The sequence below is a fragment of the Lynx canadensis genome, chromosome B3 (assembly GCF_007474595.2).
Source record: "Lynx canadensis isolate LIC74 chromosome B3, mLynCan4.pri.v2, whole genome shotgun sequence".
Classification (NCBI taxonomy): Eukaryota; Metazoa; Chordata; class Mammalia; order Carnivora; family Felidae; genus Lynx; species Lynx canadensis.
The window spans coordinates 60,394,604-60,406,630 of record NC_044308.2 but is presented as its reverse complement, the minus strand read 5'-3'; the positions used below and the strand labels follow the sequence as shown (position 1 = coordinate 60,406,630).

The 12,027-nt window shown below is 43.5% G+C and overlaps 1 protein-coding gene across 2 annotated transcripts in view; it reads left to right on the top strand.

Annotated features, from left to right (window-relative positions):
* Window positions 1–12,027, top strand: part of STARD9 (StAR related lipid transfer domain containing 9) — a 122,518-nt gene that overhangs the window by 76,356 nt on the left and 34,135 nt on the right. For both annotated transcript variants that reach the window (XM_030318388.1, XM_030318387.1), the window contains exons 11-20: window positions 580–677; window positions 1,088–1,297; window positions 1,480–1,577; window positions 2,726–2,803; window positions 3,235–3,306; window positions 5,633–5,812; window positions 9,674–9,725; window positions 10,046–10,183; window positions 10,877–10,959; window positions 11,093–11,196. In XM_030318388.1, the coding sequence (XP_030174248.1) occupies window positions 580–677; window positions 1,088–1,297; window positions 1,480–1,577; window positions 2,726–2,803; window positions 3,235–3,306; window positions 5,633–5,812; window positions 9,674–9,725; window positions 10,046–10,183; window positions 10,877–10,959; window positions 11,093–11,196 (1,113 nt within the window). The remainder of the gene's footprint in view (window positions 1–579; window positions 678–1,087; window positions 1,298–1,479; window positions 1,578–2,725; window positions 2,804–3,234; window positions 3,307–5,632; window positions 5,813–9,673; window positions 9,726–10,045; window positions 10,184–10,876; window positions 10,960–11,092; window positions 11,197–12,027) is intronic.

Sequence of the window (12,027 nt, the reverse complement as noted above, 5' to 3'; positions counted from 1 at the left end):
GAGATGAGATAAAGTAAATTTTCTTATTTTAAAACTGTTAATTTATTACTATGGTACATCATTCCCTTAAAAATGAAGTGTTGTCTCTGTCAGCTGCAACTCTGGCATTTTGGGAGAAAAAAATGAAATGCTCTCTGAAAGAAACTATATCAGGCACCTGGAAGTATGAATCTTCAATATTTCCCATTGACTTAAAAAAGAAATTTAAAACAATTGACAGATAACGACCCAGATACCATAAAGCCATTAATGGGTGAAATTAAAACAAAGATTGGGCAGATGTGAGTATATGAAAAATCTATGCTAATATCATTACTGTAAATGAGCATTAGTTAGCTGAAAGTGCTCTGGCAGCCAAAATAAAAATGTAATGAATTATTTGATTTCTATTGCCTGAGAAGTGGAAGAATGCCAGTTGGTTACAAGATGGTAATACTTTTTCGGGCACTGAATTCTAAAAAGAATTTATCATGTGGGCTTCTTACATAATGTACAACATAATGGATAGTGTCTTTCAGCAGTATTATAAGGACAGTGTCTTCCTCTTTGTTTTTCTTCTTCTTTTCATTGATTATTTAGTGAAAGAGCAGATCCCAGTTACTGTAAGGACCGGATTACTGAAGGAGCCAATATCAACAAGTCTCTTGTGACTCTGGGAATTGTCATCTCCACTTTAGGTATTTTGCTGATAGACTGGATCATCAGAGTGGGAGGGAGACTTTGGAAAATAACTCCTATATTTTCATCTTGTCAAGCTGGGATAGACATTTACAAGGTTCTTTTTTTATAAACTTAGCTTCTGGGTGAATATCGTAAAAATTGATACTTGTCTGTGATTGAGAACACTATGGTCATCCTCCCATCCCTCTCGTTTCAAAAAGAGAGGAGACTGAAATATCATGTACTCAGATACTCCATGTCATGAGTCCAAAGTCTAATTTAGGGTTCAAACTTGTAGCATCCTATCATATGCAGAGAGGGATTAGGAAGTGTGATACTTAAATTTGTGTTCTCCAACCATTGTTTTACTGCGTGTGTTTCATGATTCCTTTTTCCCTCCACTTTTATTATTTTTTTGTCTTTAAAGCCCAGAATTCTCAAGCATTCAGCAGCTGCCAGAGCCTCAACAGTGCAGCCAGTGATGGTGGTGACAGTGGGATCCCTAGCTCTCCTTCTGGGACGAGCAGTGGAGGGGGGCCCTCTCGGAGGCAGTCTTATATCCCATACCGGGACTCCGTGTTGACCTGGCTGCTGAAGGACAGCCTTGGCGGCAACTCCAAAACTATCATGGTTGCCAGTGAGTGGGATGCTGGAGCTGGTTCTGTGTTGGGACTGGTACTCTGCCTCAGAGAAGGGGCCATGACCACCTGCTTCATTAAGGGTCTCATAATACAGCATGGATGATAGCAGTAAGGCAAGTGGTTACAGGCTAGGTCGGAAGGGCTTGGCGTCGTTTTTAACTTTCTCCTTCTACCTCAGCTGTGTCTCCTGCACATACTAGCTACAGTGAGACCATGAGCACACTGAGATATGCATCTAATGCCAAACACATCGTCAACAAGCCTCGGGTAAATGAGGTGAGACCTTTATTTGAAGTCCTGGTTTGGTATTGTTTACATTAAGTTCTTTTATTCTCTCACTGATTTCTTTCTCCTTACAGTCACCTCAACTTGCCTGACCTTCTTCTCCAAATAAAGAAAGAGTGAAATTCTTTGTTTCAGAGTCATACCCTTCTCCCATATCTTTACTGACTCCATTTCGGTTGCCTTTTTGAATAGTTTATTTTAGATACTTCTCTGAGGCCATCCCTGGTGTACCACTGCCACCTTAAGGGAAATCATTTAAAAGTTTCTGTGTTTATTGCTTTTATTTTGAGTTTATGTTGATGTATGCTTCTGTTTTATATCTTTTCTTTTTTTTTTTTTAAGTTTATTTATTTTGAGAGAGACAGAGACAGTGTGAGTGGTGGAGGGGCAGATAGAGAGGGAGACAGAGAATCCCAAGCAGGCTCTGTACTATCATTGTGGAGCCTGACAAGGGGACTGTCCCCATGAAACCACAAGGTTTCATAACCTGAGCTAAAACCAGGAGTTGGACGCTTGACAAACCGAGCCACCCAGGCACCCCTGTTTTCTTTCTTTTCTATGCAAACTGCAGTGATTTCTCTGTTTCGGGCTAAAAGGGGCTTGTAAGGAATTTAATAGTTTTGAAAGTTGATTAATAATGAAAAATTCCTTATCTTTGCAGTTTCAGTGAAAAGTTTCAGGGCAGGAATCATAAACTGGTGGCTAGACCTTTATAGCTCATTTCTGAACTGTTTTAAAAGGCAATGTAATTAAGTAGGTACTAAATTCAGTCACACTATAGGAAGGCCAACATCTACCACCTATTTGTGCTGCTTTTTGGGTTACCTGTCAACCTCCTGCTCAAGGACACTGATTCTCATACTTTATCAGAATTAACTCCTTGAGGGTTGGTTAAACCACAACTGGGCTGTGGCCCTCAAGAGTTTCTGATTCGGTAGGTGTTGGTGGGGGGCAGAATTTGCATTTCTAACAAGTTTTTAGGTAAAGTTGATAGGGTTCTGGGATCATACTTTGAGAAGACTGCCTCAGAAGTTACTCCAAAGGAGTAAACCACTTTTTCCAAACTAATTCTCTGTTTTATTTTAAAGCTGGTTGAGGCCTGATATCAATCAGTGGTGACCAAGTTTTTTATGTTTCAGGATGCCAATATAAAACTGATCCGAGAACTCAGGGAGGAGATCAGAAGACTAAAAGCCATGCTGTTGAGCTTCGAACTGGTATTCAGGCAATCGGAACTTTTCTGTACACAAAACCTGCTTTTCTTCTGCATGGAAGCTGAGCTCTGCTGCATTTTGTGCTTTCACTTAAGTGACACTTGTAGAACAGAGTCAGGAACAAAGACAGGACTTAGATTACTCTGATTACCTGAGTAGTTTCGGATGGGGTGGGCATCATATCATCTTTGCTGTCCAAAGGGCAATTGCCTGAATGGCTGTTATTCTGTGTGTAGGAGGATTAAGAGAATGGGCCCCTCCAGAAGAATTTCTTTGAATTTTCCTTCTTTGTACCAAATTGATCCCCAATATTTAAGCTTCTGATTTGTTTCTGATTTTAATGATAAGGTCGTTTTTTTTTTTTTAATCTGCCCTTCTTTTCCTTCATAAGAGTAAGGGTGAGACCCATGAAGCACATCTTTCTCTTTGTGCAGAGAAACTTCAGTTCATTGAATGAGGATAAGGATGAGAATCTGAAGGAGCTGGTTCTCCAAAATGAATTGAAGGTGGGTTTGTTGGGTGGACTCATTTATGGTTTATATCACCCTGGTAGTGGGTCTCATCTCCTTCCATTATTCCTCAGTCAAGACTGCTCCCTCCTCAGGACGGAGAGGTTCTATCTAGTTTAGAGACAGTTGTCTCCATTGAGCCTTGAGTGGGGAGTGTGTTTGCCTTAGGGGCTGGTGACTGACTTTCTTTGTTTTGTTCTCTTAGGGGTTCATGATAACTTCCTTTGGATAGGGACAGTAGCCTAGAAAAAAAAATATTTTCCAGTCAAAAAATCAACTAACTGACATGTATTCGTTGAGTACCAAATAGGTGCTCAGCATGATGCTTCCAGAGATACAAAGAAGTTCCTTCCCTCAAGTGGCTTGCAGTCTAGTTGGAAACACACTTAGAGAATGGTTAAATGAAATGAACTATATAAGTTATATGAAAAGAGCTTAGGGAAGGAAGAAATCAGTATGGCTTGGAATTTTCAGTGCAGGCATCACAACGCTAGAAGCTAGAGAAGTTGAACTAGACCTTGAAAGATCAGTGGATTGTGTTAGATAGGGAGAAAGGGGTATGACATTTTGGGTGAGGGTGGGATAACATAAGAAAAGCCATGGAACCAAAAGAATGAACTGGTGTGGGAGGCCACGTGGAAGCACAGAGTGTGAGGAAGACTGAGCTGGCGAGAATAGGTGCTCATGGAAGAGAGTAGTGGAGGTAATGTTAGAGCCAGTTTAGGAGGTTTGAATTTGACATACACAGGATTAATCATGGCTTCTTGAACCAGGTTGGGTGACATAATAATGGAGTCTATTGGTGACATTTAATATGACAGTTGTATGTAGGACTAATTGAAGAGAGGGAAGACTGGAAGCAGACCAACCAGGAAAGAGACTGATTTTGTGACCCTGTGAACGTGAGGACAAGACATGTGGGGAGGTTAGGTTACATGGTGATTCCTGGAGACATTTGTGAGGAAGAAATGGCAGGCATTGTTTGGTGACAGGTTCGATTTAGATACCACAACCAAATGTCCCAATTCCTGGTATTCTGTCGCCTCATCCTTATCCATTATAAAGTATCCTGGCTATGTCAATATTTTGTTACCCAGACTAAACTTTAGGACTACATCACGCATCCAGATATCTCTCAAAAATTCTGTGTTTAAATATATGTTCTGATTTTTGGTTCAGAAAATACCACCCCTGTGTATATAAGAGATGAAGGACAGAGTCAAAATCACTCCGTTATACATTCTGGCAGACCTGGACTCGAATCTGCCACTTGCTGGCCTTCTGACTTTAGGCTTTGTAAGGGTAGGTGATGAAAGCCAGCCAGAAGGGGTACTTCCAGTTACCTGAGCCAGGCTGGCTAAACTGTAAGCCACAATGCACTGCTGCTCACCTCTGCTGGGTCCTAATCCAACCCAGCTCTTCGCAGTACCTGGTAGTTTCACTCTTTGCAGACTTCAACTCAATGATTATAATGTTAAAAATGACATTTCTAGGGTACATAAAGCACTTGTGCCTAAACTTGGCATACTTTGTTTTTTCTCACGTTCTCTGTTTATGAAAAGTACTTAGCTGAATCCAGGTCCTTTTCCTGGGCTTCCTCAGTTCTTCCATTCCCAGGATAACTTTTCTGCCTGGACATTAATTTCCACCAAAAGAAGAAAAAAAAGCACCTTATACTCAACATTGTTCATTCACGTTCCCCAAATGGCCTTAGCTTAAGGCCTGTAATTTGCTATATTATATATATTTAAACTCTGTTCCTGATATACAGTAAGCCCTTCGTATTTTATTGTTGTTATTACATGTTCTTTTAGACCAGTTTCTTATAGTCTTCTTTCTACCTGAGGAGATTCATCTTGATGCTTTGTGTATCTTTGAGCCTGATACAAGCTTATATTAGGATTTGAGGTTCTACACCTTAAGAAAGAAGTGTTAGGTCATAAAAGGATTCCCAGTATGGATCACATAGAAGAAGGATGGGGAAAGGGGAGTTGTAAACATACATGTATGAATAACATCTCAAATAATAAAACAAAATAACATTTATGGCATTTTTTCAAGTTATAAAAACAATACATGTTTGTTGAAGAAAACTTTAAGAATACCCTTTACTGAGGGAGTTTATAAAAGTAACTCTTGCTTATTGAAGAAATTTTGGAAACAGCTCACATAGGAGGTGCAAGGGCCTATGTGGAGCTTTGAATAGTAACAGTGAAGAAGGTGAGGAAGGAATGCCATGAGGAATCCGAGCAGGATGACTTCTGACCTTATGTCTGCTCCGTGGACCGCTGGGCGTCTAAAACTGCCTCCTGTCTCTCTGCAGATAGACCAGCTGACTAAAGACTGGACCCGGAAGTGGAATGAGTGGAAGGCCCTCCTGGAGCATTACAGAGTGGACATCAACAGGAGGCGGGCTGGAGTGGTCATTGACTCCAGTCTGCCACACCTGATGGCCTTGGAGGATGATGTACTCAGCACAGGAGTCGTGCTGTATCACCTCAAGGTGAGCAGGCTGGTGCATTGCCTCCTTCCCTGAGCCACTGGCTCCAGAGTCAAGGAGGGAGAAGCCAAATGCAGTAGCCATGCATCTACGAATTGAGTCAGATGCCACAGAGCTGTGTTCAGGTTTGCCCTCTGGAAAATGGGCCAGCCAGTCAAGGGTGATTGATTTGTTTGCTTTTGTATGATTAGAGCAGAAAACTGGGAATCAGAACAATTACTTGTTTTTCTCTGGCTGCTACTATTGCTCTTATATAACTTACTTTTGTTCTCTGTGATTTAATTTCATCATTTTAAAGTAAGAATGATGCTGCTTGTATTCCTTTTCTGGCTTCCTGAAGCACGGAGGTGCAGGCATGGAGGTAAAATCCTAACCTTGAAAAGCGGTTAGCACTCCTGAGCTCTGCACATACAAGCTGCTCACAGACAGCTTTCAGAGGCTAAAGAGGGACTCAAGATCTGAAACAGTTTCCTTCTCATATCTCCCCACTCCTCAACCTCCTGCTTCTCATTACTAGGTTTGCCAGGGAAAGAAGAGAGGCAAATGCAAGTAGATATAGATGGCTTAAAGAAAGCATGAGGGATGTGGCACCTGGGTGGCTCGGTTTGTTGAGCATGCCACTCTGGATTTCAGCTCGGGTCATGATCTTGCGGTTTGTGGGTTCAAGCTCCACAACGGGCTCTGCACTGACAGTGCAGAACCTGCTTGGGATTCTCTCTATCCCTCTCTCTCTGTCCCTCCCCAGCATGCGCTAAGTAGATTAAAAAAAAAAAAAAAAAAGAAAAAAAAAAGTGTGAGGAAGACCCCAGAGCGCTGGTGGGCCAGCAGGGTGGGGCAGGGCAGGGCACAACATGCAGCCATCTGGAACAGTGGAACAAACTCCTGCCTTCCAAGAAGGATCTGGATCACCTGGTTCTTTGTCACATGGAAGCAGGTCCTCATTTCTAAATGAAGCATTTTGAGATGTAGTGCCCAATGGTAGTCATTCATACCCTGTCCTCATCAAAAGTATTTGTCCTCCTATAAAAGGACATTCCCTGTGGATGACAGAACACACTGTATGTGGCCAAAATCCCTACGCTCACTGAAAATCCAGTCTTCATTCTCCTAATTGTGCCCAGCTGCCATTTGAAAGGAACAGGGTTTATGAGGGGTATGTAACACTGCTCTCATCCCTGGAGAAATCAGGCTCCTAACACTGCAGTGTATATGGTAGCGAAATGTTAGCAAAGCTCATCCTGTTTAGAAAGTCTGTGTTCTTAGGATAAACCCTCAGGGAAGTTGTCAGAGACTGAGCCTCTCAGAAAGTTAAAGTAGCTTATTTTTCGACACACAGAGTATAAATTAGCTCTGTGAAAATGCCTCAGGCAGAAGCTGTTATCTAAATAACAGATCTGAATACCAAAGGCTGTCTATCAATCCTTCTATTAGAACCATAGGGAGAGGTTGGAGGTCAGGAAGAGACCAGTGGATTAAAATGGTTAATATTTGAATAGAAATGAGCTGATGTATTGAGTAGATGTGGAGTGAGCAGGTGAAGCTAGACGTCATGTGGTAGAGCTAAGTGTGGCAGCAGAGGGTTAAAGGACATGACTCAGATTGAATCAGAGAGGAGAGGTGAGCACAGGCCTCATCTGAATGTTGGGAGCGCTGGTTTTCAGTGTGGGGTCTGTGCACACTGAGGGTGGTGCCCCCTCCTAGATGCATTCCCACTGAACCTGGGGGGTGAGGTTTTAGTCTAGTTCTAATCCTGGCATTTCTGCATTTTTTTTGTTGGTTTAGATCCTATTTTGGGTAATGGTATAGCAGTAATCACTCAAGAATCTCTGTATTTTTGTTTGCTTTCCTAACTTGGTTATAGACCTGTCACAAATCCCTAGCGTTGCTCTGGAAGCTCTTTTCCCTTGGGTCACCTTGGGAAGTACCTTGGATGGACAGAGGGAAGGGTGGGTGGAGCACAGGTTACTGGTATCCTGGACTTCATCCTCATGCTGTTCACTCTCCCTGCATAAAGAAACAGAGGGGGCAGCAAGCACAGCTATCATCTCAGTCCTTGTTAAATGAGATGCCTTTGTGTTTTTCTTGGTAGTTTCTTCCCTGTAGATGTAGAAGTTGTGATATACTGTGAGGAATGCATTTCATCATCAGGACTGACCCTGAACCTAAGGGGTCCTGACCCCTTTTCCTCGATTTTGTTTGATGGTATTTGTGGAGGCCAGCATCCATTTGTTTGTGTGGCTGAGCAGGAAAGGCTGGGCTCTGGCTGTCTGGGGGTGGTGGGAAGCACAGTGAGGCCAGAGTCTCATTCATTGCTTCTAGGAAGCTGCCTTCTCACCAGCTATTTTTGGGGAGCTGCAGGGACATCCCCCTTCTGGCTGCTGACAGTGAAAACAGGTGGGAAACTCTCTGGTCACTTCCAGTTACGAGGGAGGTGGTATGGTGAGGCTGGACAAGCATGGGCTCAGGCCCAGAGAGACCTCAATTCTAGCCATGGCTCTCCTATTTAAATTTTTTTTTCTAATGAATTTTTTTAAAGTTTATTTATTTATTTTGAGAGAGAAACAGTACAAATGGAGGAGGGGCAGAAAGAGAGCGAGACAGAGAATCCCAAGCAGGCTCTGCACAGTCAGCTTGGAGCCTGATGTGGGGCTTGAACTCATGAAACCGTGAGATCATAACATGAGCCAAAACCAGGAGTCAGACATGCTTAACCAACTGAGCCACCCAGGTGCCTCTTAAAATATTTTTAATGTTTATTTATTTTTGAGAGAGAGAAAGAAAGAGAGCAAGCACAAGTTGGGGGAGGGGGAGAGAAAGAGGGAGATGCAGAACCCGAAGCAGGCTCCAGGCTCTGATCTGTCAGCACAGAGCCTGACGCAGGGCTCAAAAGTCAGACCACAAGATCATGACCTTTAACATTTAACCAACTCAGACGTTTAACCGATTGAATCACCCAGATGCCCCAGCCATGGCTCTCCTATTTAGTGTATAGGCTCCCTGAGCAACTTTCCCCATCAGCTTCAGATTCCTTATATATGAAAGGGGGATAATGAGTATATTTTAGGTTGCTCAAGGATTAAATAAGAGAGGTCTGTAAAGCACTCACTGCAATGCCTGGGACATAGTGGATGGTTATTCAATACCTGATAAATATGTATCTAAACTCAGCATCCTTGTTGTCATAGTGCTGCCTTCTACAAACAGAGCTATGTGTTCTTAAAAGAATTGCTATAATCCAAGGGCCAAAAGGCCCTGTTTTCTACTAACCCAGTAATTTGTTTATGCTAACTCCTTTTTCCCCTCCTTGCACTCTCTTCTAGTGCTTTTTGATTCTAGACATGCTTTTCTCCCATTTGTGCTTTACCCTTCTTAAAATCTGGTATCTCTCAAACTTCATTTGTGGACCAAGAAGTTAAAAATCTTGTGATCCATACAGCTTCGTAAAATACGTGTCTCTTGGAGACTAAATGGACCAAACTTGGACCACACCAACCTTAGTCCCTAGAGAAAAGCTCTGCCTTTGCTCCCTCTTCCTCGGACTGGAGAATATCTGACCGACAGCCATGACTGTTCCCTAACATCAGGCCATGGGACAGAAAGGAGTTTGTCAACACTAGTTGACTTTGCAAAGAGCTGGTGCTGCTTTTTTCTGTATTTTTTGCCCCTGCCTTCTCAGGAGCTTCCTGGGCTGCTGTGGGTGGGCAGAGCAGTCAGAACAACCTGGACCAAAGTTGAGAAGTGTGTGGGAAAGGCCGGGGTGGGCATGGGAAGACAGTGATAACACTCCACCAGGTGGGTTCTGCTTTGGGGGCAGGCTGTGTCCCTTTTTTATTCTCATTTAAAGGGCTTTGTTTTTCCTTTTAGGAGGGGACAACAAAAATAGGAAGGATTGACTCAGATCAGGAACAGGACATTGGTAAGTGATAGAGCATCTGGGTCTGACACGGTGGTGGATACTCATGCCTGACTGGTCTCTTTAGAGGAACCTGATGATGCTCTGAGAGGAAGGAATCCTTGAGGATCAAGGGGCTATTACTCTTTTGTTGCTACATTGTGGTGGTTGTTGTGTGTCAGGGACATGATAAGAGGAGATCCACACCATGGGAGAATCCAGATCTGGGTGGCTCTTCCTCTCTTGTCATAATGTAAGATCTTCTAGATGTGGATTCTGATCTCGCAGAAAGGGTGTTTCCCTGGGTTGTTTCCCCACCCACGTGACCCCCATCTCTTGTGTAGTTCTGCAGGGGCAGTGGATTGAGAGAGACCACTGCACTATCACGAGTGCCTGTGGGGTAGTCATTCTGCGGCCTGCCCAGGGGGCCCGCTGCACAGTCAATGGCCGGGAGGTCACTGCCTCCTGTCGTCTGACCCAAGGTAAGACTGTTTATAGCCCTGTTTATACCGGGATAAGTGATGAACTAGCTTCCTTCTCATGGGCCAAACCCATAGAACTCAGTGAAGCAGGCTTTAAACATGGGATACTCATCCTGTGCACCCAGAGATCTGAAGACCTGAAGATTTCCTAATACCATCCTCTTCCCAAGCCCCCAATTCCAGGTCCCAAGGTGGAGAATGACTCTCTGAAATCTCTGCCTGTGTTTGCTAGCTCTGTGTCCTTGGGAAAGTCTCTGGACATCAATTTTCTCATCTGTAAAATGGCAATAAGAGAATTGTTGTGAAGACTGAATGAGTTAATTTGTGTAATGTTCTTAACAGTATTCTTGTCACCTAGTAAATACTCATTATCACTATTACTACTATTATTAATCTGTTCAAATTCCATCTTTCCTTTGACGCTGAGCTTACATTCCCCCTCTTCCATGAAGCATTCCTTAACTAGTCCACGAGGAACTCATTTTGCTTTCCCTCAGAATAGCAGAACTCCTCCTGTTCATTTTGTTAGTTCAGTACATATGCTGTGGGATATCCAATGAATACATATCTTACTGACTCACCTAAGTTATAAGCTTGTTGGGGGCAGGACTTTGTCTCTCAGAAGGGCACCCTGCACATAATACATACGGAGAACGTGAGCTGTTGGTTCATTCTCCCCTGTCTCTGCCACAGGAGCAGTCATAACGCTGGGGAAAGCACAGAAGTTCCGATTCAACCACCCAGCAGAGGCCGCTGTCCTGCGGCAGAGAAGGCAGGTTAGTGTGCTGTGTTTTCAAGGTGACTGCCAGCCGCTCTGCTCCTTTCAAAGGGACAAGTTTGAGCTTTATCTGGTTCTCTTGGGGTGGGGGTGGTGATAGCAACCTTACCGCACTCATTCCTCGTTCCCAGGTCGGAGAGGTTGTCGGTGGCAATGGCTCTTTGGAATGGTTGGATTTGGACGGAGATGTCACTGCCTCCCGGTTGGGTCTCTGCCCTTTGCTTTGGAAGGAGAGGTGAGAAACTTGTGCTCATTTTGCTATGAAACCTACTGTTCTTACTTCTTAGTCTATTACAACATGGAGCAGGGAGGAAGTGAGTATAATAGCCAAGCTCTGAATGAGGCCTGGTCTCAACCAACTTGTGCAAGTGATGGAATGTTACTGAACTAGCTGCTTAGCTTCTAGTTGGCAGGGAAGCAGTCTTAGCCCTCATTCATTTCCTGTTTGTTATTACAACTTCCTTCATCACTGAAAGGAGTATATATAATCTGATGTTTCCTGTCGCCAGTTTCTTCTGTCAGCAAGATTTGAACATGACATGTTTGTACATAACTTTGAGACTGCTTCTGAACTTACCTCCCCATGTGCCCCTTTAAATTCTGGCTGGCCTGTGTGTGAGGTCACAAGGTGTGTCAACTTTCAGGACTGTGGCTTCCTCTGAGTTTTTAAAGATAGTCTGTGACTGAGAATCCTTTCTTTTCTCAATACCAAAGGGTCCAGAACTACACATAAGAGGGTCAGGAACTCTCAGAACAATATGAAAATATCTTGGAGTTCTGCCCTCTCATACGCACTTCGCCTGCATTGTGATCGTGAAAACATGGAATCAAAGTTTTATATGTGATTGGTGGCCATTACTTTTCTTCTTCACAGTCCTTCTTCATCTATTTCTCCACAGAATCCCCTTCCCAGATCTACATGTCTCGTAGGTTTGATACTGTGAACAGTGGTATCCTTCTGGTCCTGTAAGCCAAAGTAGCCTCTTGGGGATGTTCTGTAGAAAATGTCAGCAGGACACCCACTGCCTGTGAGACCACTGGTGTTGGGAGGCTGCCCAGCACTGAG